Below are 24,640 nucleotides of genomic sequence, written 5' to 3' on the forward strand. Positions count from 1 at the left end.
AAGCTATGATCCCCTCCAGACCCCACCCTAGGCCTGTACAGGCAGGTACCAGTGAATGTTAAAAGAATGAAGGTACTTGTCTCTTATCCTTCATCTACCCACCCAGGGACGGGAAAAGGCTGTGTGACATTAGAGTCTGTTCTTGAAGGCAGGGAATGAAAGAGTGACCTTCCTTCCCCTAAGACCTGGTTCAGTCTCAAACAGTCCAGTAATCTCTCCCTTAAATCAGGTGGAAAGATCTCACGGAAAAAGTAATTCTAGTTAAACATTTACAGCTCCCTGGGGCAATGCCACCACTGCAGCTACTGCCAGGGAGCTTTCCAGTGTGAAGTGCCATGTGTGTCTCGCGCCCCCACACACTAGCTTGGCTTCAGGAGAGATGACTCATTTTATTACTCTTAATTTGACCCTATCTTTCCCACTTTAGGTTCCAACTCTGCAGATACGCCACACCCTCCCCCTTAACAGTTGGGCCCCTGGGAGGTGAAGGGGTAAACCACAAAGTTTGGGGAAAGGCAAGGTCGCATACCTCTCAAACAAGGAAATAAGAAGGCTGAGTAACTGTACAAACTGCCTGTAAAATGAGCAAGCCCCCTTTGGCAGTGGCCAACTGCACAGTCTCTGGCTTCTTGGGCTCAACCATCGTCCGAAGTTAGTACACCAGCGATGCTGTGAGCTCACCCAGGCGTCACATAACATGTGCAGGGGCTCCAGCAGTTTGAAGATGGTCCGTACAGTTAGGGTCCTGCCGCTTTTTCCCTCTCAAGAGCTCGGGCTCGGGCTGCTTTGGCTTCATCTTCCAGCTCATCAAGGAAACGTTCCTGAGCCACTGAATAGAAGGTGTAACCGTCTGGCGGGGTGGGTTCAGGAAACCACAAAGCATATGGACATTCCTTCCTTCTACCACCCTTGTTATTACCCCAAATTAATGATTTTGGAGTGCCACCCTTTTCTGCCCCTTTTGAACCTTTAACTCCGTTGTTATTACTAAACCACTAAGAGCAGCGAACATATAGTAAGATTAGTTATTAACCCCATTTTGGCCCACACATTAAAGGCTACACGTTTCGTTCCCTTTTCCCCAACCCGATAAATGGTATAGCAGGACGGATACAAATAGCTAATACCAGGGCCCCGATGCCCAGGCCGGTCACGATGTTCCGGGTCCGCCGCTGTGGCAGTGTTTTCTGCCACTGGGAAAGTTGCACCTGCCGCATAAACTGCACTTGCGCGGGGGTCAATTTGTCCCGCGATGGGTCGATGCGCTGAGCGAACGGGGCATTTCCATCCTTAGCATTCAGAGGGTCACCAGCTCCGGAGGCCGCCATGTTGCTGCTCCGCCCTAAGCCGCCCAGCCCGGAACTCGCCGGGAATAGTAGTCTGACCGCCGCAAGGGACTCTGGGAGTTGTAGTCCGCGTGGCGTTTCCTGGGTAGAGACAGGGTCTCTCCGCCCTGGAGGAGGGGCAGGGAAGGCGAGAAGCGGTTGTGTTTCCTGATTGGCTGAGCGCTTCGTGGCAGTTGGGGCGCGAAAAGCTGTTGATAGTTCGAGGCTGTGGTGGGAATTACGTTTTCCTCAGATTCGAGGCAAGGACAAGCATTGGAAGGAAAGGAAGAATCCAAGAAGATTCGGGAAACAAGCTAAGGAAGCCAGTTTATGGGTCCCGTGGACTGTCCCAGGGCTCCGAAAGACTTCTGACGATGGAAGGACCCTTGCGGCCTAGACTAGCTAACTCCAGTGACTTCCAGTTTGGAGCAGTTGCCACAGAGACCATCGAAAACGCTCTGCTTCACTTGGCCCAGCAGAATGAGCAAGCAGTGAAGGAGGCCGCGGGACGGATGGGCAGCTTCAGGGAGACCCGGATCGTGGGTGTGGATGCAGAGTGGGGAGTCGGGTTCATGGGAGTCTTGGGAGCACTGACCTTTATTTTTTGACTCAAATATATTTTGTTAGTACTCTTTTTATGCTAGGTCGTGGGGCTCGTAAGTGATGAACGAGGCTTACCAGCACTCTTACTCTTGATTCTGACCCCCACCCCCACCCCCACCCCCCACCCCGGCCCTTCTCTTGTCCTTTTTTGAGACAAGGTCTTACTGTAGAGCCCTGGCCTGGAACTCTCTCCGTAGCCCAGGCTAGCCTCCAACTCACAGAGATACGCCTGCCTGTGGCTCCCAAGTGGTGGTATTTAAAGGCATATGGCACCGTGCAGAGTTTTACTCTTCCTTTTTGTAAATATGCTTAGAGTGCTTATTATTGACATTGCCTGGGATGGAAAGATGAAACAGCAATATAGTCATTGCTCTCAAACTGTGTACTTTGGGTGGGGATATTAAGTATACCAACAAGTAGGTACAAGTGTGGTTAGAATGATTGACATAGGGAATACAAGCTATTATGAACATTTAAAGGAGTGATAAGCTGCGGTCCAGGGAGAGTGACATTTGAGGTGCACCTTGAATGCATGGTGACATTTTGGTTGAAGATAAAGGGAATCGCATCTCTACCAGAACAGGATACCATGAATAAAGCTTTGTAAGGCAGGAATGGGGAGAGGGAGTGGAGGGTACAGTTGTAGCCCAGGTTGACCAGAGCATGTAGAAAAGCAATAGAAATTAAGACCAGGAAAGTAGTTTGGAGATATTTCAAGTAGGAATTTGAATGTCAAAGGGGAGGTCTTTATACTTGGTTTAGCAGGAAAATGAAAGTTACTAAAATTTGTTATTTAATTTATTGTATGTGTATGGGTGTTTTGCCAGCATGTATGTATATGCACCCTGTGTATACTTGGTGCTAGAATAAGCCAGAAGAGGGTGTTAGATCCTCTGAAACTGGAATTATAGGCAGTTGTGAGCCACCTATGTGGGTGCTGGAAATTGAACAGATCTGGAAGAGCAGTGCTCTTAACTGCTAAGCCATCTTTCCAGCATGAAGACATTGAAATTTAAGTGAGGAAGCAGTGTGGCTGTAAGTTTTGCCTCGGTAAAAATGATTTCTGTGTGTATAAAGGATGGACTTGACTGGAGAAAGTGGGCTAGAGGAGCCCATCTGTAGTCAGAGTGATAACGGTGTATGTGTGTGTGTGCGTGTGTGACAAGAATGTATTTAAAATGTCCCAGAGACAAAAAACTAGAAAGCCAAATTTTCATTTAAGAAATAAAGAAGGTAAAGTTGACTGCCAAAGGGCTGAGCCTCAGAGCCTCAGAGACTGGGAACATAGTGGTGCCACTAAGAGAACTACATCCACACATGCAAAATACAGAAATAAGGAAATGTGACCTTTGTTTTAGGGGGAAATTGTTTTGATTTGGATCTACTGAGTTTAAGATATTTGAAGATCATCCAGAAGAAGGTTAATAGCAGATTATTTAAAAAGGTCAGAACTAGATAGAAATAAAGGTTTTTTAATTATTTTCATGATACTCCAAGAAGGAGAGAAGAGAAGCAGGTCAAGGACAATTCCTTAGGGAAACATTTTGTGTTCAGGGAAGAGTCAATAATACAATGAGTTGCATGTTGTGGCTCAGGCAGTAATCCCAGGACGCAGGAAGCTGAGGCAGGAGAATTGCAAATTCTAGGCCAAAGTGAACTACATCATGAGTCTCAGGTTAGCCTAGCCTAAGATACACCAGTACCCCATCTCAAAAACCGAACCAAGAGTCTGGAAAGATGGCTCAGCAGTTAAGAGCACTTGCTACTCTTCCAGAGGATCCGGGTTTGGTTTCCAGCATCCACATGAGCAGTCTGAAATCACCTATAACTCCAGTTCCAGGGGACCCAATCTGTTCTTTTGATCTCTGCAGACACTTGCATGAACGTAGTGCACATATATGCTCAGTCCCACACACATACACATCAAATAAGGGACTGGAGAGAAGGCTCCGTAGTTAAGAGATTATGCTGCTCTTCCAGGGCACCTAAATTCAGTCCCCTGAAACCCTCATGAGGCAGCTCACAACTGCCTCTAACAGCTCCAGAGGATCCAACAACTTCCTCTGGCCACCAAAGGCACTGCACTCACACACACACATATACAATTTTAAAAAATCTTTTAAAAAGTAAAATAATAAAGCAAAAAAAAAAAAAAAAAAAAAAAAAGGAAAGAAAATCCACCAACAACCAGTAGTTGGGGAGACAGGCATAGAACCTAACATTTTTGAAGCCACCAGGAGGGTTGGGAAGGGTAGTGGTCAGCAGCCGGGAAGATCTTGGAGGTGGGAACAAGAGCAAGGTGTGACATAGTTCATTTGGCCTAACCCAGACTCAGTTTCCTTGAGAAACTAAAATAAAAAACCAGAAACAGTTCTCCGAATAAGTCCTAACAAATTCAAAACAAAATCAAAGATCTGGAAACAAGCATCCCCTGAACTAGGAAATAAAGCCCAAGGTCCAGCAAATAAAAAGACAATGGTCTGGCTGGTAACATACAGTTGTGTTCAGTTCTCTTCCTAGATGGAGAGTGTTAGCAGGGCTGTGGTCTTCGTAACAAAGCTTTGTGTATAAATCTCTTTGTAACTTGTGATAGGTATATTGCTAAACTGTCTTTTGGGAGCTTGACTTTGGTTTTTTTGTAGGTTAAAAAAATTTTTTTTTTGGAGACAATCTAGCCTTCAATTTACTATGTAGGTGAAGATGTCCTTGAACTCCTGATCCTCCTGCCTCCACCTGCTGAAATTACAGGCATTTGCCATCATGCCCAATAAATTGTTTTTCCTCTAAGAAAGTCAGATTTTCTTGGAAGACATATGACAATATGATTATGTGCATACAGGCTGAGATAAAAGATCTCCAATCTGTAATTCTTTGCTGATCAATGATAAAGGTTCTTGGATCTGCAGTTTTCTTTACTGAGAACTGACATTTACCCTGTTTCCACCCTCTAATGATATTGCAAACTAAATAGAATTTTATCTGAGGCTGTTCTTTCAAAGGAAAACGAAGCAGGATAAAATCTTGCCAAAGTATCTTACCCTCCCAGCCTCTCAATGATTCTTCCCCTCTAAATTGGGTTGTGTTCTCTGAGTCAGGGGACGTTTCTTCCAAACAAGTCACTCCACAGTAACAATAGAGATTTACACAACAAACTGGTGGTGGAGAGGTGGTGACCAGCTGCAAGGTGGATTGTGTTTGTAAAGCAATGGGAGTTCTGCAGAGGGTGGTTACTAAACAAACAGTGTCATAAAGACTATTGAAGCTCCAGGAGAGACCTTTCTGTTCCTGCCAACATTCCACTGAAAACAGAATATAAGGGTTAGGGTTTTTCATCCATCCAAGAATCTTCCATGAAGCTAGGGGTTCCCAGCAGGAGGTAGAGACCAACTAGGCCAGCTGGTGTATGTTTGTGTGTAACTGACCAAACCTTTCATCAGCTGAGACTCACAGGAAGGCTCAAGCGTCAGGCAGGGAGCTTGGTAGGCCCTTGACTCTGGCACTGAGTCGGCCGGCCTCCCGTGCCTCTGATCTGCCTACTGGCAGCCAAGGGAAGTAAGCTGGGCTTTGGTTGCTCCAGTCTCGTCTTTCTCACCTCCTGACCCTGTCCTCTCCACGCCATCACAGCTTTTACACAATGCCGAGTTCACAGAGTGGCTTGGGTTGCATCTTGTGAATTAAGCTCTTCTCTCCTGTTTTGGCAGAGTTTGTTTTTCTCCTGTCTGAACAATGGTGTCTGGAGAAATCTGTGAGCTACCAGGCTGTAGAAATCCTAGAAAGGTAAAGCCTGTGCATAAGGCCTTTGTGCTAGTGCCCCTCAGAATGGGCTGTGCCTAGATCTTTCCACAGCACTAGTTGCCCCTTACCTAGAAGCTGGCCTTGCGCCCTTCTTTGACTTGCAAATGTAGATCTCCTAGCCAGCATCTGTTACCGGCAGGATCAGTGGAGCATGTCTACAGCACAGAGTCCCTTGGTTGGTGTGATTGTGAGTTACTCTCCATCCCTTTCTCCCTTTACAGGTTTATGGTGAAGCAGGCAGAGAACATCTGTCGGCAAGCCACAGTCCCGCTGAGAAGTCATAAGACAGAACTGCCGAAGTGGAGAGCTCTGAAAGAGCAGCTTTTCAACAAGTTCACCCTCCGCTTGGTGTCCTGTGTCCAGCTGGCCAGCAAACTGTCTTTCCACTACAAAGTAAGGGGCTGGGCTGCTCGTGGGCACCTCAGGGAAGGTGGCTGTGGGAAACCCGCTTCTAAGCTAGGTGATACTACTCATGTGGAAATTCCAGAGCGTAATTACGCTTCCTAAGCATACCTCCTGAATCCACACACAGTCACACAGAGGCAGTTATTAAATAGCCCGGAGTTCTGTTCCCAAAGCATAATTGCTGGACAGATGCCATCATTCATACAGGTCACCTTTCCTCCCCTTGGACTTAAGGACAGTTTACATAAGGTACCTGAATTACCAACATGCCTATCAGCATTAAAGGAGAATGATTACACCTAAAAAGGATACAATGTTTCCACATTACTATCCAGTGCCTGTACAGTAAAATACCACTGGTTCAGCAAATATTTATTGAGTTTCTTCTATGGCTAGATGTTTCAGTAGATACCATGGCTACCACAGTAAAAAATATTGCCTGTGCTCTCAGGGAATCCCTTACCCAATGGGAAAAGGCATAGGTGTAAACAAGGTGAAAAGGTGATGTTAGTGTAAACCCAGGGCTAAGAGGGAACCTCATCAGCTTGGGGAGTCAAGAAGTTTATTTAGAGAAAATGAATTATTGAAATTGGTAGGTGGGAGATAGTGGCTACAGAGAAAATTGAAACAGAATTAGAGAGGGCAGGGAGAAAGGAACAGGCAGAACGGGAGGGGAATCCAGCATGGAGAAGGGAGAACCATGGTTTAACTGCAAGTAATCCTGCTTGCATGATTTAGTGGATTACCAAGAGAGAAGACTGATGTGGTCTTGAAGTGCTTTGTGGATGTTGCTGAGGCGTATGACCTGCATCCGACATCTGACATCTTTCCTCTGCCTTTATTTTCCCCCCTCAGATAATCAGCAACATTACAGTCCTGAATTTCCTCCAGGCTCTTGGTTATATATGCACCAAAGAAGAACTGCTAGAATCAGAGCTTGATGTTTTGAAGTCCCTGAACTTCCAGATAAATCTGCCCACTCCTCTGGCATATGTGGAGATGCTTCTTGAAGTTCTAGGTACTTTATTAAATGTGTCAGATGTGGGCTGGAGACTTCCAGAGGGGAAAACAAATGTGCCCAGGAATTTGGGAACAGGAGACAACCTACCAATGAGGAGCAGTTAGAAGCCTGTGTGTTTCTGGATGGCTGGAAATGTTCCCCCCAGCACTAGTCAGGGAAGGTAGCTCAGAGGTCTCAGCACCTGATTTCTATTTGGATTCATTAGGCACTTTCTTTTCTGTTTTTGAGACAAGGTTTCTTTGTGTAACAGCCCTGGCTGTCTTGGAACTCTCTTTGTAGACTAGGCTGGCCTCCCAAGTGCTGGGATTAAAGGTGTGCATCACCATGCTGGGCTCATTAGGCATTTCTTATGGCAGGATCCAAGAGCTGGGTTGATGGAGAAGCATAAGTCAGAACAACTGTACTGTAATCGTATGTATGTATTACAGATGGAGATCTGTTCTTTAAAATTAACCTCTGGCCAGACGCATAACTTTAATACCAACAGTTGGGAGGCAGAGGCAGGTGGATTTCTAAGCTTAAGTCCAGCCTGTCAAGCCAGACAGGGCTACACAGTGAGACCCTGTCTCAAATAAAATAAGACCTTCTGCTAACAGAGTTTTCATAGTAGTGTGTAACAATCAGGAAGCACATTAGCAACGTATCCGCAGTATGTCCTAAGATTATGACTAGAGAACACAACTTCATGCTGTCTTTCATGCCCAAACTCTGTGTAGGGTACAATGGCTGTTTGGTCCCAGCCACACAACTACATGCAACTTGTCTGACCCTCCTTGACCTGGTCTATCTTCTGCATGAGCCCATATATGGGAGCCTGCTGAGGGCTTCAGTTGAGAATTCTACACCCAGTCAGCTGCAAGGGTAAGGAACTTTTCTAGGGTAGGCCTTCCAGGGTTGCGTAGTAGGGTTCACATTATATGGATATGAGGCCTTGGGGGCTTGGGGCTTAATGTAGTACTTGCCCAGGAAATTCAATACCCAGCACTAAGAAAACACAGGTTAATTGGTTCTTACTGACTTCCATTATGTGGCTCACATGCTGATGACTGAACCCAATCAGGAAAACTCTAAAGGTTTTTACTATTAAATGTAAATTACTTCAAACAATTAACATTCTTTTCTAGTTCTTCTTTTGCAATTAGTTAAAATTTGAGAGTGCTGGATTGCTTTTATAGTCACTTGAGGGGGAAAAGCCCGTCACATGGTTGTAACTTGGACAAAAGTATTTGATTACTGTAAAGTCAGACTGGCCAAAGCCTCACAATTACATTTGCTAGGAAGGGAGCTGGAAAAATAAAAGGCCTGTCAGCCACCCAAGACACAGGTGCATGTTTTAATCCCAGTTGAGCTGGGGGACAATGGGACAGATCAGCTATTACCTGACCTCTTTTTTCTGTGTCTAAAAGTCTAAGATGAGCAACATGAACAACTCATAGTTGAAGTTCTATGACCCTAGAATTTAGAGTCACATTTCATACTACTTCCAAAATTAATCTGGTTTTAATTATCCAGGGAAAAGTTTATCTCTGTGAAGGAAGACTTCATGCTGTTGGCAGTTGGAATCATTGCAGCAAGCGCTTTCATCCAAAACCATGAATGTTGGAGCCAGGTACGCACCACTGAGCAGGGCCAGCATGATCAGAATGGGTTTAATGGAAAGCATTCCCTGTCAGTTAAAGGAACACAGAGGACAGTGTGCAGAAGAAAAGTGCCAGGACCCAGGAACTGATGAACAGTCAAGAAGGGAGGGCTGGAAAACTAGAGTAGGATGGAAATGTTCCCACTTTCTTCTGTGAAATTGGAAATAGAGGCTCAAGTTCAGTTTGTTATCTCTTTATAATTATGACCCACTGTTCTAACTTTAACAGAGGGAAACAACTAACTAGAGAGTCCATGTGAACACTGTCAGGGCTGTGACACTTGGCCATCAGCAAACATAGGAATCTGGATTTAATTTTGTGTTCAGAAAAATGAGAGCTTGTTAGGCTTGGGACTGTATCTCAAGACGTATTTCTGTTTGTGTGTGCATGAGTGTTTGTGCACTAGCATGCTGAGGTCTTCTAGTAATAAGACCCTGTCTTTCTGAAGGTTGTAGGGCACTTGCAGAGCATCACTGGCATTGCCTCGGAAAGCATTGCTGAGTTCTCTTACGCAATCCTGACTCACAGCGTGGGAACGAACACTCCTGGGCAACAGCAGCCTGCTCCCCACAAGGCCGCCAGAGCTCTGCGGACTGCTGAGTCCTCTAACACATGAGGCTGGCTAACCCCACCACACAGCCTGTCACTGTATCCTCCTCCTCCTCTTTGTTTACTTTCATACTCAGGGTACAAAAGTTCCAAGTTTCCTTTGAACAGCACTTTGTATTCCAATTTCAGGCACTTTTTTTCTATTTCAGAGAGTTATGGTGGACAAACATGTCCTCTTGTGTCATAGGAGGCTAAAAATATCAAAGAATTGGAGAGAGTTAGATTATGAAATTGGTTCATTTTTGTTTGACAAGACATTTAATTTTTCTTAACTTAATCTGATTAATTGGGAACATCAGATATAGAGATAAGTATTACCCATGGTTTTAAAACAGACTTTCGAATGACTTTGACTGGTATCTCAGAAGTAGCCTTTCTTCCTTTGCTACCCGATAGCTGTTCGTTCGTTTGTTCTTTCTTTCTTTCCTTTTCTTTCTTTTTGTTTTTTGAGACAGGATGTCACTATTTGGCCGTGGCTGGCTTGCAACCCACTGTACATACCAGGCTGGGCTGGAATTCAGAGATCCACTTGCCTCTCTGCCTCCTGAGTTCTGGGATTATGTACCATCATGCCTGGCTTACTATTTTATTTTTTAAACTAAAACATGTTTCAAAAGAATTTCTACGAAACTGACCGGAACCCAATTCTTCCAGAATACAAAATACTCAATTTTAAGGAAAAACTTACCGTCACACCTCTTGGTAATTAACAGACCATAGCAAATCCTTTATTACAAATAATTAAATCTCTCCATGTCTCAAACAGTATCAAACACAATTTTGTAATTCTAACAGAGAGCAGAGTAGGCATTCAATACTAGAACTGTGTGAGGAAAGAGTTAAACTCCCAGCTTCTGACCCGGGTGTCCTTTTCCCACATCATCCAGCTTTGTGCCACCAACATCATCTCAAAACTTTTCTGTTTCAAATTTTAAGTGCAGGAAGTTGAGAGAGATAAAATCCAGTGAAAACACATCAATGTCAATTCAACTAACTTAAAAAAAAAAAACAAAGCAAATTTAAATTACTTGTTTTCAGGGGAAAAGAGGGAAAGGAAAGCATGGGGCTGAGTGAAAACCATGGAAGGGCTGTTTGCTATCCACGGCATTCTGTAGCTCTGGAAACTATCTGTCATAGGGTATTTTAAAATAAAGTGGCTTTTGTTTCTTTTGGTATTGTAAACATGTGGTTTAATATCACCCAGATTTAATTTAAAGCATCTTCCAAACCAATCCAAATATAAAACCTTAAAGGCAAACATCCCCTAGGGAATAAGTCACTTGTTATAGAACTGTGAGGACACCCAAGCAAGACCCCACTTCAGATTCGTCAGCATGAACTTGAGTGCTTTCGTCCATTGCTCCTCAGAGTTAAACTGTGTTTTGATGGAATAGGAGCCGCCACTGCCTCCAGTATCTTCAATCTTGCCTTTCTCCACATCCATCCTGCAGATGGACAAAGTGGAGCTCATTAGAAACAGATCCAAGTCAAGTCAGCTCAGGCAAATGGGCAGGGACTTGATCATGAGACCATTCACGTCATTTTATCTAACAGAACACTTGGCGGAGAACTGCTGCTAGTGTGTATTTTGGATTTGCCTGAAACCCTAAAATGAAAGGCTGTCATTGTCACTGCAGAGTACAAGGACAGGACACACACCCACACAGATGAGAAGTCTGGAGCAGGAGGGGAGTGAAGGTCACAGGACTCTTCACTGCCTAGGCATCCCTGAATTTGGGGCAGAAAGGGAGGCAAAAGAAAGAAAAACTCCGTACTAGGGTGTGAGGAAGTTCAACTTTTCTCCTTTTCTCACTACAAAACCCAAACCGACTTTTCAAATCACACATTCTTCCTGCCTCAGCCTCCCAAGTGCTGGAATTATAGGTGTGCCCCATCTCACTCGGCTCTCAAACTCAGTCTCTTGAACTAGTCTCTATGCTGGGCTGCTACACTAAGAGAAGCATTTTTGTATATCTCCAAAGGCTGCACGAAAAGCCTTTCCAAAATGAGCCTGCAAACTTGAGCTCTGTGCCACAAAAATCCCCATTTTCTTTACTCCAGGGACCAGGTGGCCACACTCGGTTCTGCTTGCAGTATCAAATCAGTCCTTGCCCATCAGTGTCATGCAACTGTGCGCTCTTTTCTTTCTTGCCATTTTCCCGTCTGTTTTCATTCACTGGCCCTTTAATTCAGTTTAGTCCCTGCCAGGAGTTCACTGAGCCCTAAGAGGTTAAGAGTGAACTCTCACCTGTAGGGAAGACAAAATCGTGTCTCGCCTTTCTCCACCTCTTCTTTGAACTGCTGCACACAGTCGAGAAAAGCTACCATTGCATGGTCAAACTTGTTGTCCCAGAAAAACCGCAATCCCCCAGAACAGTATAACGGCAACTCCTGCCCAAGAAGAAAGAACTGGCTTTGGGCATGTCCCCAGTCATTCCCTGCCCTCCAATCACCCAAGCTTTGTCTGCACCCACCAGAACATGTATTATAGTTGACTGATCACCTTCAACAACTCCAACAGCCCTGGTCAAAATCAACTCACAGCAGCTTCCCTACCAATGGAAATTTACTGAACTCCAGTATATTCCCACCCTCAAGTGCATGCTCTCCTCTGATCTGCCCAGACCCTTTCTCAACAGGCTGTTGTAGGAACCTGAATTTTCTCTATAAACTCCAAAGAGCTAAGTCTGAATAAGATGTTGGCTCCTTATGAGATAGTCTGAGAAAGAAACTGAAAAATGTCAGCAGGTATGGAAACTAAACCTTTTTATAAAACAAAAGGTCTTACGTACTTTCGGCAAATGCTTTATCTCCAAGCTACATCCCTAGTCCCCAAATGAACCCATTGTTAGGATAAACAAGAACTTTAACTCCCAGAGTACCTTAGACTTGTCTGTCAGAGACTCCAGATATGAATGATTTCCATAGGGAACAAGTCGGTACCTAAAGTGGAGATGCAGAGAGATAGTTACAGGACTCCTACAGTGATTACTGCAAAGTTGCAACCCAGTAATTTTCAATCGGCATCTTACCCAAGGACTTTATTATTTATCATTCCCACCTACCTCCAACTCCCTATAGAGTCCATGTTTAAAGACTTAACTAAAAAGATTTCATCTATTATATAACAGGGTATTTATCAACTAATATGTTTTGGCTTTGTTTTGTTTTTAAAATGACAGGGTCTCCTTATGTAGGCCAGGTTGACCTTGAACTTTTGATCCTCCTGCCTCAACTCCCCCAGTACTGAGATTACAAGTGTTCATTCAGCACTGTGCCTGGTACTTTGGTTTAGAAAGTGTGTATAACTTGAGGCCTGTGGGTTGCCCTTGTTCCAGGATAGCTATGAATGAGGTTCAACACATTTGTAGACCACAATATCATGTCATAGTATCAAAAGGTTGAACACACTGGTAGGTTTGTAAAAACAAACACTGAAACTTCATTAGGGAAAAATTAGGTTCTGGAGACTTTTGGGACCACTGCTGGAGTCATGCAGTTTGATGATGATTGTTCCATGACATTACAGGCAAGAGCCCTGTGCTGAAGGGAAACAGTGCACAGGCCCTTCACCCACAGGAAATTCTGTCTGCTGGCAGCAAGGGCTCTTGCCATAGTGGAGCAGTACCATGTGGTATGGACAGATGATGTCAAAGACCCACCTCACCCCAGGTGCTATGGAAAAGAGCTGCATTTTCTCACCTCTGAAACTTCAGACCCATCTTATTGGCTAGTGCGTGGAGCAGCAGCACTGTCTGGCCCCAGGCAGCATTGATTTCATTCCACTCCACAGGAACACTGGGTAAGCGACCTAGTCTGAAGTTATTGATTGTGCCGAACTGTCCACTGTGCCTACAGAGAAGGGCAGAAAGGGGGTCAGGGGAGAAATGGAGATGATTTCCCATTTTCACCCAAAACCTAGCACAAACTCTTTTCCTTATCTTTAGATGCACATATCTAAGCTTTCCTTGGCTGCCCCAAACCTAAAGCATCATCTTTCCCCCCGCTGTTTCGATGTCCAAGCAGAACTGAGTCATTGAATACTCTCATGCTCCTCCCCAAATAAAAAACAAAAACAAATACCAAAGCCAAACAAACCCACCAGGCTCCACTGAGTCTGCCGCCTACCTTCCTCTCTTTTAGATTTATTTACTTTTCCTTTATGTGTATGAATGTTTTGCCTGCATGTATGAATTTGCACCAATGCATGCCTGCTGGATTTCCTGGAACTGGGGTTACAGATGGTTGTCATCCACCATGTGGGTGCTAGAAATTGAACAAGTTCTCTGCAAGAGTAACAACTGCTCTTAGCCGCTGCAGAGCCATCTCTCTAGCCCCTCCTACTTGTCTGAAGTCTGTCCACGTCCCTCCATCTCGGTGCTGCTATTCTTTCCCAGTTTGGAGTCCCAGCAACATACCTCCTCCCAGATTATTTCTACCATCCACAGATGCAAATGTACTCATACCACGTCCCTGTCTGAAATGCTTCCATAATTCCCTCTGCCTTTGGGATCAATTCCAAATGCCTTAAGAATGGTGATTCTCCAGTTTCATATCCGTCTCTTGCCCCTTTACACTCAATCTTCAGTCATAATAAGATCCTTTTAGTTCTTTCTTTTTTTTTTTTTTTTTTTTTAAAGATTTATTTATTTATTATGTATACTGCACATATCTCTGAAGGCCAGAAGAGGGCACCAGATCTCATTATGGATGGTTGTGAGCCACCATGTGGTTGCTGGGAATTGAACTCAGGACCTTTGGAAGAGCAAGCAGTGCTCTTAACCTCTGAGCCATCTCTCCAGCCCCCTTTTAGTTCTTTCAATCTGCCACTCCCTTGCTCCTGTTTCTTTGCACACGATGTTCTCTTTGCCAGAACAGCTCCTCCTCTGTAGACATCTATTTCACCCCTCAGCCATATCAGCCTTCTCTGGGTGAAATTTTCCATGCAGCTTCCCCAAATGAGAAGGTAACTTTTCATGTTCTCCCAGCATGCAGGGCCCATTATCCCACTGTATCCCACAGGCCCATTACTTATGCCTTCATAAGGGAATAAGTAACTGGTATACTGTACATTGTCTGCTGTACTCTCCTGGTGCTTAGCACAGTGCTCTCCACACAGCAGACACTCAGTAGTTACTAATTCAGTAATCAATACATGAGGGAGCCTGCGGTTTATAAATCCACACCAGGGCTGGAGATAACTCAGCTGTTAGGACCACTGGCTGCTCTTCCACAGGACCCAGATTTGAGTCCCCACACCCACACTGAGCTCACAGCTTTCTGTTACTCCTATCCCAAGGGGTCCGACGACCTTCTCTGGTCTCTGTGGGTGCCAGGCATGCATGTGGCGCACTGACATGCATGCAGGCAGACACCCATACACATGAACATAACAACATTTTAAAAGCAGCACCAGGAACAGGATTTGGTGGGCAGACACCACTAATCGCCTGTTGGTTTTTGTTTTGTTTTGTTTTTTCTTTTTTCTAAGACAAAGTTTCTCTGTGTAGCCTTGGATGTCCTGGAACTCACTCTGTAGACCAAGCTGGCCTCAAACTCACAGAGATCCTCCTGCCTCTCCCTCCAGAGTGTTGGGATTAAAGTTGCGAACCACCACTGCCCGGCTAACCACTCTAGAATCTTACTTGTAGGCACTCGAGTGTGAGCACTTGAGTGTGCGCCCACGTACACCACACATTAGACCTATCCTATTACAAGGAATGACATAAACCTGGCTTAGGTGAAGATGACCTATAGTGCCTCTTCTATGGGGAGGGGTCACGCTGGTGTGTTGCTAACAGATATGAAGTGCTTCCCAGATGTGCCCCCCCAACCCCCAGCGCTCATTACCAGATATGGAAGGTTGCATTAAAGACGTTGGTTTTCTTCAGCTTGTCCAGCTGCATCTGGGCATACCGCATCTGGTTTTCTACACTCTTCAGCTCATCATCCAGCTCCAGCTGCTGTCTTTTAAATTCACTGTATTCCCGCTGGTACCTGTGAGTAGCCAAGGGGACCATAAAGGGCTGACAGGGGAGGTTGCAGGCTCTTTCTCATCCTTCTACTGAAGGATTTACTCTAGTGGTGTAGTTCTATCTAATTACAGATCTCTACATTTGGCATTGATTCCTCTCAGAGGAATGTTTTGCCTACAAGGTATAAAAATGTCTCAAATTCCAGATGCCCATATTTAAAAATATAGAGGAAAAAAAAGGACTCTTGTGAACTATGACAAAAAAACTTCTGTATTTTTGATTTTTTTCAGACATGAAATAATTAAGAGTGGGTCTCTTAGCCAGACACGGTGGTGTATCTTTAGTCCCAGCATTCGGGAGGCAGAGGCAGGTGGATCTCTGAGTTCGAGGCTAGTCTGGTCTACAGAGTGAGTTCCAGGGCAGCCATGGCTACTCAGAGAAACCCTGTCTCAAAAAACCAAAAAGACTGGGTCTCTCATGACATTTTTTTATTTGTGTGTGGGTGGGAGTTGGCTCTCTCCTCCACCAAGTGGGTCTCAGGGACTGAACTTGACAGGAAGTGCTTTAACCCACTGAACCATTTAACTGACCCAAGAGTAATGTTTTCAGAGCCCTGGTGCCATCACTCTACTTAACTAACAACATCCTTTCTTCACTTATTATGTCAAGTCTCCATCCATGGCCCTCCCGACACTGGTGGAAACAAGCCCAGAAACAACATGCAGGATTTGGAGCAGACCAGCACTGACAGCTGACCTAATCAGACATGTTCAGCTGGAAACCATTCCCTCTCCTGGGGCTAGAGGCAGGAAGGCAGAAGAGCAGGGCAAGCACTCACTGAGCTTCCTCCTGATCCAGTCTCTCCGCCTCAGCCTGGACCTTCTCCAGGTTTTCTGCCACTACCTTGCGGTTTTTTTCCACATCTTCTAGCTCCTGGATCAGCTTCTCCTCCTCTAAGGCCAGCTCTTTCAGCTCCCTCTGCAGCTGTTCACTGTCATCCTCATTCATCTGCTCGAGGATCTCCAAACAGCGTCTGCCAAGCACACGGGTCTACTGACTAGAGGGCACCTGTTGTTCCACGTGCCTGAGGGAACAGTGCTCTTGAGTCCCAAGGGCCCAGCAGTCTCCCTGGCACAGACCCTGGCCCTGGAGGTACTTACTTGTAGTTCTGACATTCATTTTCAGTGACATTGAGCTGAGTGTCCAGCTGGTCTAAGAGAGTATCTGTGCATTCCTCACACAGTGGGTGATCCACATCTGTCTGACCCGACATGATGTCAAAAAGGTCTCCAGTGACCTGGAAGCATGGGACAGTCAGCTAGGGCCTCTCCTGGGCTATCTGCCCAGTCAATCCCTCTAACAACTACACATAATTCTTGACAGTGAAGCGAGGCCAACTTGCCTTGAGTCTTCGGCTGAGATTCTCCATGGTGCCACCATCAGATGCCTCCCCGATCAGAGTGAAGCTATTAGCGCTTTCTGTAGACATCATCCTGCAGATAGCCCCCCGCCCATGGGCCACATGAGGGAGCAGAGAGGCCTCCTCCACCTACTGCACTGCTCAAGCTCTGGCTGAGGGGCCTCCATCCTGCAGACAACCCCCCGCCCATGGGCCACATGAGGGAGCAGAGAGGCTGCCTCCACCTACTGCTCAAGCACTGGCTGAGGGGCCTCAAGGTTCATACCCACTCCTAGCCCAACTGGACCTCCCAGGGCCACCTATCTCCCAAGGGAAGGCCATGCTGGTCTTCCACAGGGGCACTACTCAGCAAGTTAGCCTGGATGGACTAAGGAGAGAGAGGGGACATCAAAATTGATATGTATGATACAGCAAAAAGGAAGGAGAATCAAGAAAGACCATTTTTTTAATATTACATTGCTTGACAGCAACTTTTACCTGCTACATTCATGAGTACTAAGAACCTGAACATCTAACAAGTACTACTAAAAAACTTCTCAAGAACCCATCTCAATCACTCCCTCAACATTCCCTCACTTCTTCAACATTAGTGGTACTAACCCTTCTCACTGTGGGAATGGCTACAGAGGAAAAAAGAAAAAAAAAATCAATGCTGAAAGGTCATATATAAGGGAACACATCTTTCCTAAAAGAGCCAAAAGGCTAGATGATAACTCATCTACATCACCTGGTCCCAAGTCCTACTTCCTAGGTTTAATTAAAATTCCCTTGGCCGCTGGCAAGAAACAGGGGACTGAGGACTAGTAAGCACCTGGCTGGGGGGATGAATCTTCGAGAGACACCATCCTGGCGAGTTTCAATAAATGGCTCCTGAGAAAGAAATAAGAGAGCATTAGAATTCTGGCAACTTAAACTGGAATCTATTTCCCCCAAAGCCTGAGAACTATTTGACTTTAGCTTAGATTGATAACCACAAAACTTGATAAACCAGAGCAACTTAAGAAGTGGGTAGTGTCTGGGCTGGGAGATGGCTAAGTGAATACCACTCTTTCTATTCAAGGAAGAGGGCCCAAGTTCAGATCCCCAGTTAAACAAACAAATAAATGGGGCACAGTGACACACACCTTTGCTCCCAACACTCTGAGAGGCAGAGACAGGTAGGTCTCTGTGAGTAAGGCCAGACTGGTCTACATAGCTCAAGAGCCAGCCAGGGTAATATGGAGACCCAGTCTCTGAAACAAACAAACCAAAACAACAACAACCCCCCCCCCAACAAAACAAAAACCAAAAAGAAAAACAAACAAGGGGTGAGCAGGGTGGTGTGCACCTGTAATTGCAGAAGTGGTAGATCTTCCTACCACTACCCCCTCAATCCTGCCACCCCCACCCCCGGCCTAAGCAGCCAGCCAGCCTAATCTGCAAGCGATCAGGTCCAGGCTAAAGACTGTCTCAAAAACTAAGGTGGAGACCCACACAGTCTTTGTATATGTGAACTAAGAAAGGGTCCACGGCACTGACAACTTCCAAGTATAAGTTGATGATTGCATTCTTTGGTGGGGAACAGCATTTCCTAAGGATACTATACTTTATTTGTGGTTCAATTTGCATTTTTTCAACATTTACCAGTTAGAGAAGCAAACACCCTAAATCATGATACAAAGAAAAAGGCAGAACAGAGTGCAATGAAGCTTGCCATAGCACAAAGTAGACCACTTATTTTTTTTCTTTTTTAGAAAGGAAAACAATGTTTACTTTAGTGCACGTTAAAGAAAGCAGTGAGCCGGGCGGTGGTGGCGCATGCCTTTAATCCCAGCACTTGGGAGGCAGAGCCAGGCGGATCTCTGTGAGTTCGAGGCCAGCTTGGGCTACCAAGTGAGTTCCAGGAAAGGCACAAAGCTACAGAGAAACCCTGTCTCGAAAAACCAAAAAAAAAAAAAAAAAAAAAAAAACAAAGCAGTGGACCTGCCAGTACCAGGAGTGCATGCCTACTGTCAACATTTGAGTAACATTTCTTCACGTTCAACATTTTATAGTATCCCTGGCTTCAGCTGCCTGCCTCTTTTGCTTCTTGGCAGGTTTTCTCAGCCCCTGTGTCCTACACTGCCTGCAGAGCATGTGGCCAGAATTAACAGCCCCGATCCACTTCAGGTTTGCTTTTCTGATGACAGACCGCCAGGTGGATATACTCCCTCATTACTCTGGCAAGATAAATCTCAGAGGTGAAGCCGACGCCCTCTACCAGGGAGCTGCGCCACAGAATGGAGCTCCAGGTGCCCACCGGGGCTTGACTAGGTCTTCTTCCTAGGCTTCCTTCCCTTCCCATCTCCCTTTTCTGCTTCCTACTAGAGTCCCCTAGGATGCTCTCCCAAATAAGTCACTTCTACTTAAACAATGACCTGCTCCCCACAAAAGAAAAGCGACTCCAAACATCTATCTTTATTACTGAAAACCATCTCTATTACTATTATTATTGTTGTTATTATTTTATTATCATCACTGCGCAAGGCCCATGCAAAGCAAGGGCTCTATCACTGAACTACACCCCCAGCTTTACCACTGATAGCATTAAAATTTAAAAAGACATATATTCTAACACTGCTAATCTGTTATGTCTATGGTAGATATACAACCCACTGTCCAAACAACGTATGTTTGTGAACAGAGAGGAATGGAGACAGCAACTATAGAGAATAGAAGATATGAACCAAGAATGCCCTGGAGCAACCCAAATACACAGGTCAGCCCATCTCTGGCCTTAGTCATTTACTTTTAAAAATTACACTCATTTATTTGTGGGTGTGTGCACATGCTATAGCACAAAGTAGTCAGCTGTCATACTGCTGTGTGGGGTCCAGGGTTTGAACTCAGATTGTAAGGCTCTGAGCCCAGGCTGGCTGGAAACCTACAACAATCTTTCTGCTTCAGCCTTCCAAGTACCTAGAATTACAAGAGCCACTATGCTGGTCTATAACCACATTCTTTTAGGCATTTTAAAAATATTTATTTATTTATTGGTGTGTGTATGTGTGTGCACAAGCGCACACACAAACTCAGGTGGTCAGGATGGATGGGTGGCAAGCTCCCGTAACCACTGAACCATCTTGATGGCCTTATACTTTCTTTTTTGTTGTTGTTATTGTCGTGTGCCCCCCCCCCAAAAAAAAAAAACAGGGTTTCTCTGAATAGCCCTGGCTGTCCTGGATCTCGCTCTGGAGACCAGGCTGGCCTTGAACTCAGAGATCCGCCTGCCTCTGCCTTCTAAGTGCCAGGATTAAAAGCGTGTGCCATCACTGCTCGGCTATAATTGTGTTTTTTAACAGATGCCTTATTCAGCAACCCTGTGCCTTGGGATACACTTTGGTACCTCCAATGAGCCATAGTGGACTGAATATGAGCAACTTTCTTTTTTCTTTCTTTTCCTGCAGTGCTGGGGATTGACTGTAGGAACTTGCACCTGCTGGGCAAGCACAGCCCAGAGCTATAACCCCAGTCCTTAACTGCCTTTCTGTTGGTTGTTTTGGAGGTAGGGTCTCATGTATACTGGGCTGACATCAAACCTGCTACAAACATAAAATGCCTTTGAACTTCTGATCCTCCTGCCTCCATGCCGGTTAATGTGATGCTAGGGCTCAAAACCAGGGCTTTGTGCACGGTAGGCAAGCTCTCTGCTAACTGAACTACATCCCCGGCCCCTATTTTTGTTTTGTTTTGTTTTTGATATATGTATTGCAGGCTGGGCTGGAACTCACCATGTAGCCAAGGCTGGCCTCGAATTCATGACCCTCAGGGCCTCAGCCTCTCAAATGCTAGGATTACAGGTGGGCAACATAGTGTCTGGCTGGAATACCTCTTCATCATCTTTTTTTTTTTTTTTTTTTGGTGGTGTTTTTCAAGACAGGATTTCTCTGTGTAGCCCTGGCTGTCCTGGAACTCGCTTTGTAGACCAGGCTTACCTCAAACTCACAGACATCCACCTGCCTCAGCCTCCCAAGTGCTGGGATCACAGGTGGGCAACCCCATGTCTGGCTGGAATATCTCTTATTAACCAGTCTTTATTACTACTCCCCAAAGTCCAGGACACCAAATACTCTGCAGCAATAGAGTCTGTACCCCAGGGTTCTCATGTCGGCCTCCCACTCAGCACATTGTGAGGAGGATGGGGAGAGGGTCCTTCTTTTACCTCTCCTGAGTGAGCCTCTTCCTCCTGGGTCTCTCCTGGCTTCGCCTGGGCTGTGGTAAGTAATGGAGCTAAGGGCAAGGAAAATCCTGGGTCAGAACAGTCTTATCAAAGCAGGAGAGCTTCCCAAAGCATGGCAAAGAACCCAAAATGGCCGCATTACCAGCCCCAACCCTACCATCATCATCTCTCTCTCTCTCTCTAGACAGGGTCTCACTGTGTACTCAGGAGGCAGAGGCCAGACAATTTCTATGAGTTTGACGCCAGCCAATGGCTATAGAGTAAGACTGTCTAAAAATAAAAAAAAAATGTTTTTTTAAAAGAAGAAAATAGGGGAAGGATAAATCATTTAGCAATTTAGAGCACTTATTGCTCATGCAGAAGACCTGGGTTTGATTCCCAGCACCCACAAGGTTGGAACTATGTAGACAGACCAGACTGGTATTGAACTCACAGAGATACACTTCCCTCTGTCTCCTGAATGCTGGGATTAAAGATTTGTGCCACGCTGCCCCCCCCCTTTTTTTAAATCTTTACATAAAGAAAGATCAGTTTTCTTCCCCCTCTTCTTATTATGAGAATGTTAAAATTCTAAAAGCACATGGGTATCATGACATTAAGAGTCATACAGAAAGAGTTACAGTCTTTATGTCCTAGCCATTTACTTCAAGGTATTTCAGGGTAGAGAGGATTGACCATGTGTCAGTAATTGTTGAAACTAGGTGATGGGCATGTAGGAACTCATTATATATTTAAAACCTTTCAAAAAATTATGTGTATGTGTGTACGGCTGAGTATGAGGTTGTGCACACATTAGTGTAGTGACTGTGGACAGGAAGAAGGTGTCAGATCACCTGGAAATGGAGTTATAAGCAGTTGTAACCTGATGTAGGAACTGAACTCAGGTCCTCTGGAAGAGCAGTAAGCTCTCTCAGCCACAAAACCATCCCTCCAGCCCTTTTCCCTCACAAAAGTTAGCATAACTGGGAAGGAATGAAAGAAATTCCTGGGAAGCTGTAACCTGTCTGTATCTATGTATCAAGAATGTAGAGTTGGGGGTGTGGTTAAGTGGTAGAACACTTGTCTAGCATAAGCTAGACCCTGGTCTCAAACCCTGGCATTGGGAGAGGACAGAGGAGAGCCAGGTACAGTGATGCATGGCTATAATCCTAGAGCTTTGGAGGTGGAGAAAAGTCACTCATGTGTTTAAAGCTAGCCTGGGTTATATAGTGGGACGCTATCTCAAAGACAGATCAGCAACAACAAAAACATAGCTAATATACACACAGTGGAAATCTACTCAGCTATTTTTTTTTAAAGCACGAACTCCTGTCATTTAAGACATACATTAAATGAAACTATCCAGGCACAGAAAAGCAAGCACTGAATGATCTCATTCCTATGCGGCTCATCTCATTGATGCTGAGAGCAAAATGGTGGTTCCTAAGGGCTGCAGGTGTGGGAGAGACGGGTAAAGGCCAACAGGCCAGTTAGGTAGGAGAAATAAGTTCTGGCGTTCTATTGTACAGTGGTGACCATGGGGAGCAACAGTCACTGCACAGCCCCAAAAAGCCAGAAGGGAAGATTAGGGATGTTTTTACCTCAAGGAAATAGTCAATGTTGGAAGAGACAAATGTGCTCTGATTTGAATAATTATATGTATATTCAAACATCAAATGGTATCCACAAAGGTATCAGATTTTAAAAATGTATCGAAAAGTTAAAAAATATATAAAACTGGGCATGGTAACACATGCTTTTACTCCAACACTTGGGAGATGAAGCATGGGCCCTGTCTTTATCTTTCTTATACTTTCAATATACAGCAATTTGCCTTTAAAAATATGAAAAATAGGCCGGGCGGCAGTGGTGCACGCCTTTGATCACAGCATCCGGGAGTCAGAGCCAGGCAGATCTCTGTGAGTTTGAGGCCAGCCTGGTCTACAGAGTGAGCTCCAGGACAGACACCAAAACTACACAGAGAAACCCTGTCTCGAAACAAAACTAAACAAAAATGTGAATAATAAGCCTGGTGTGGTGGTGCATGCATTTAATCCCAGAACTAAGGAGACAGAGGCAGGACAATCTCTATGAGCTTGAGGCCAGCAATAGCTAGAGTGAGACACTGTATAAAAATTAAAAAAAAAAAAGAAGAAAATAGGGGCTGGAGAGATCATTTAGCAGTTTAGAGCACTTGTTGCTCTTGCAGAGGACCTGCGTTCAATTCCCAGGACCCACAAGGTTGCTCACAACCACCCATAGCTCCAGTTCAGGGGATCAAACACCCTCTTCTGGCCTCTTCAGGCATCAGGCGTTCATGTGGTGGAGAGGTATACATGTTAGCAAAACACTCATGCACATAAATAATAGTAATAATGAAGAAAAATAAACTAAGGTATAGAGAGCTCCAACAAAGCCTAATGCCAGGTCCGTGAGCTTGTTTAGGCTCTATTGACCTCTCACTTCTTCAGACTTCGCGACTCCCACACTTGGGTGGACCTCAGTAAAGTCTAAGTCACGTGACCTCTCTAAACCTCAATGCTTCACCTGTAAAAGGATGCAACCATGGCACTTCTCTATTCTTTTTGTTTTTGGAAACAGGGCCTCATTCTGTATGTGTAGCCCAAGCTGGCCTGGAACTTGAGGTAGCTCTTGCTTCAGGCCCCCTGAGTGCTACAATTATGGATATGAGCCACCAAGCCTGGTTTCCAGGTGGATTGCTTCAGGGACTAAAGAAAATAATAAATAGAATGCGCTGGGTACACTGTAAGTTTGTTATATGTGGATATTCCTTTGCTCTGGAGACAATGTCAGAACGCTTAGATCCCTGCTGAGGAAACCGAAAACCAGAGACTGCCACAAGACCAACGTCCCTAAAGTTGCCCACTTCCCACGTTCTTGACCACCCTCTTCCCACGGGTCCTGCTGACCTGTAAGTTCCTGGATGGTGACTCGGTCCAGGATCTTGAAGCTCGTGTCCAGTTTCAGAGGCTGGCTGCAGCGCTGGCACACGAAGCTCACCTGCATGGTGCTGCTGGACGCCTTGGACCCCTCCATGCCTGCGGCAGCGGAGAGAAGACGATGTTAAGAATCGCGCCCTTGAACCTCGGACCCGAGGCCACCCTCTGCCCCGGTGGTGGAGGTGAAGAAGAAAACCCCGGTCCGCGTCTTTCCCTTGGGAGTGCTATGACACCAAGAGGACCTGCTTCCGGGGCAGAGCCGGGCTAAGGCAGTGGGGACTCCCGGGCGGGGGAAGGGGCCATGAAAGCGGCTGTCACGGTTCCTGGGCTTCTTCCTAAGGTCTCATTTCAGGCCCCGACGCTCTTCACCTCAGGACCCCAGAGCCCGCCGCCCAGGCTCGCTCTACCGCGGGGGCACGGTAGCCTCGGGTCCGCCCCAGAGCGAGACCTCCAGAGTTCCCATCGCCCGGTCTTCAGCTACTTCCCGGTCGGCTAGCTGAAGACTTCCGCCCGGGACCAGACGTGACGTCTTGACGGCTGCTGACGCAAGGACCCCTGGTCCAGATCCCTGCTCACCCGGCTCGGGGCGCCACCCAGAGGCTGAGAGGGGAAGCGCAGCATGCGCCGGCCGCTGTGCTGATTTAGAGTCCTAGGGATTTAGATGTGTTACTTCCAAGTGGAGCTACTTCTATTATTCCTTTGGGGTCAGT

The 24,640-nt window shown here is 45.7% G+C and overlaps 3 protein-coding genes across 5 annotated transcripts; 1 reads left to right on the plus strand and 2 right to left on the minus strand.

The window, feature by feature from the left end:
* Positions 1 to 369: 369 nt before the first annotated feature.
* LOC131917763 (cytochrome c oxidase assembly factor 3 homolog, mitochondrial) lies at positions 370 to 1,704 on the minus strand. The gene is made up of 2 exons (XM_059271837.1): positions 1,115 to 1,704; positions 370 to 850 (listed from the first exon to the last, which is right to left on the minus strand). The coding sequence occupies exons 1-2, from the start codon at positions 1,326 to 1,328 to the stop codon at positions 738 to 740; spliced, it is 327 nt and encodes a 108-aa protein (XP_059127820.1). The 5' UTR covers positions 1,329 to 1,704; the 3' UTR covers positions 370 to 737.
* On the plus strand, positions 1,455 to 20,083 carry Cntd1 (cyclin N-terminal domain containing 1). 3 transcript variants are annotated; one of them, XR_009380731.1, is made up of 8 exons: positions 1,573 to 1,868; positions 5,630 to 5,705; positions 5,945 to 6,116; positions 6,984 to 7,146; positions 7,866 to 8,010; positions 8,662 to 8,758; positions 16,304 to 16,525; positions 19,415 to 20,083. XR_009380731.1 is itself a non-coding variant. In XM_059271836.1 (7 exons), the coding sequence occupies exons 1-7, from the start codon at positions 1,700 to 1,702 to the stop codon at positions 9,403 to 9,405; spliced, it is 990 nt and encodes a 329-aa protein (XP_059127819.1). In that variant the 5' UTR covers positions 1,455 to 1,699; the 3' UTR covers positions 9,406 to 9,503. The 3 variants fall into 3 exon arrangements, 2 of the variants coding, with proteins under 2 accessions (XP_059127819.1, XP_059127818.1); XM_059271836.1 differs by lacking the exons at positions 16,304 to 16,525; positions 19,415 to 20,083 and adding an exon at positions 9,238 to 9,503 and having other exon boundaries at positions 1,455 to 1,868; XM_059271835.1 differs by lacking the exon at positions 16,304 to 16,525.
* Positions 10,102 to 24,441, minus strand: Becn1 (beclin 1). Its single transcript, XM_059271834.1, has 12 exons — positions 24,300 to 24,441; positions 23,901 to 24,029; positions 20,974 to 21,041; positions 17,605 to 17,663; positions 16,776 to 16,866; positions 16,534 to 16,670; positions 16,212 to 16,406; positions 15,249 to 15,395; positions 13,101 to 13,250; positions 12,281 to 12,341; positions 11,647 to 11,789; positions 10,102 to 10,843 (listed from the first exon to the last, which is right to left on the minus strand). Exons 2-12 carry the CDS (start codon positions 24,025 to 24,027, stop codon positions 10,675 to 10,677), a joined length of 1,347 nt encoding a protein of 448 aa, XP_059127817.1. The 5' UTR covers positions 24,028 to 24,029; positions 24,300 to 24,441; the 3' UTR covers positions 10,102 to 10,674.
* Between the last annotated feature and the right edge of the window lie 199 nt (positions 24,442 to 24,640).

Source organism: Peromyscus eremicus, chromosome 8a (genome assembly GCF_949786415.1).
Source record: "Peromyscus eremicus chromosome 8a, PerEre_H2_v1, whole genome shotgun sequence".
Taxonomy (NCBI): domain Eukaryota; kingdom Metazoa; phylum Chordata; class Mammalia; order Rodentia; family Cricetidae; genus Peromyscus; species Peromyscus eremicus.

Bases quoted from the DNA above. Each gene is read 5' to 3' on its own strand.
- LOC131917763 (XM_059271837.1), bottom strand. From the start codon at position 1,328: ATGGCGGCCTCCGGAGCTGGTGACCCTCTGAATGCTAAGGATGGAAAT. The intron at 851-1,114 runs GTATCCGTCCTG...CCACCCCGCCAG, and splicing joins GGCCCTGGTATTAGCTATTT to ACGGTTACACCTTCTATTCA.
- Cntd1 (XM_059271836.1), top strand. From the start codon at position 1,700: ATGGAAGGACCCTTGCGGCCTAGACTAGCTAACTCCAGTGACTTCCAG. The intron at 1,869-5,629 runs GTGTGGATGCAG...CTGTTTTGGCAG, and splicing joins CAGGGAGACCCGGATCGTGG to AGTTTGTTTTTCTCCTGTCT. The intron at 6,117-6,983 runs GTAAGGGGCTGG...TTCCCCCCTCAG, and splicing joins AACTGTCTTTCCACTACAAA to ATAATCAGCAACATTACAGT.
- Becn1 (XM_059271834.1), bottom strand. From the start codon at position 24,027: ATGGAGGGGTCCAAGGCGTCCAGCAGCACCATGCAGGTGAGCTTCGTG. The intron at 15,396-16,211 runs GTGAGTGCTTGC...GGCTACTCACAG, and splicing joins CTGGATCAGGAGGAAGCTCA to GTACCAGCGGGAATACAGTG. The intron at 13,251-15,248 runs GTAATGAGCGCT...CCTTCTCTGTAG, and splicing joins AATGCAACCTTCCATATCTG to GCACAGTGGACAGTTCGGCA.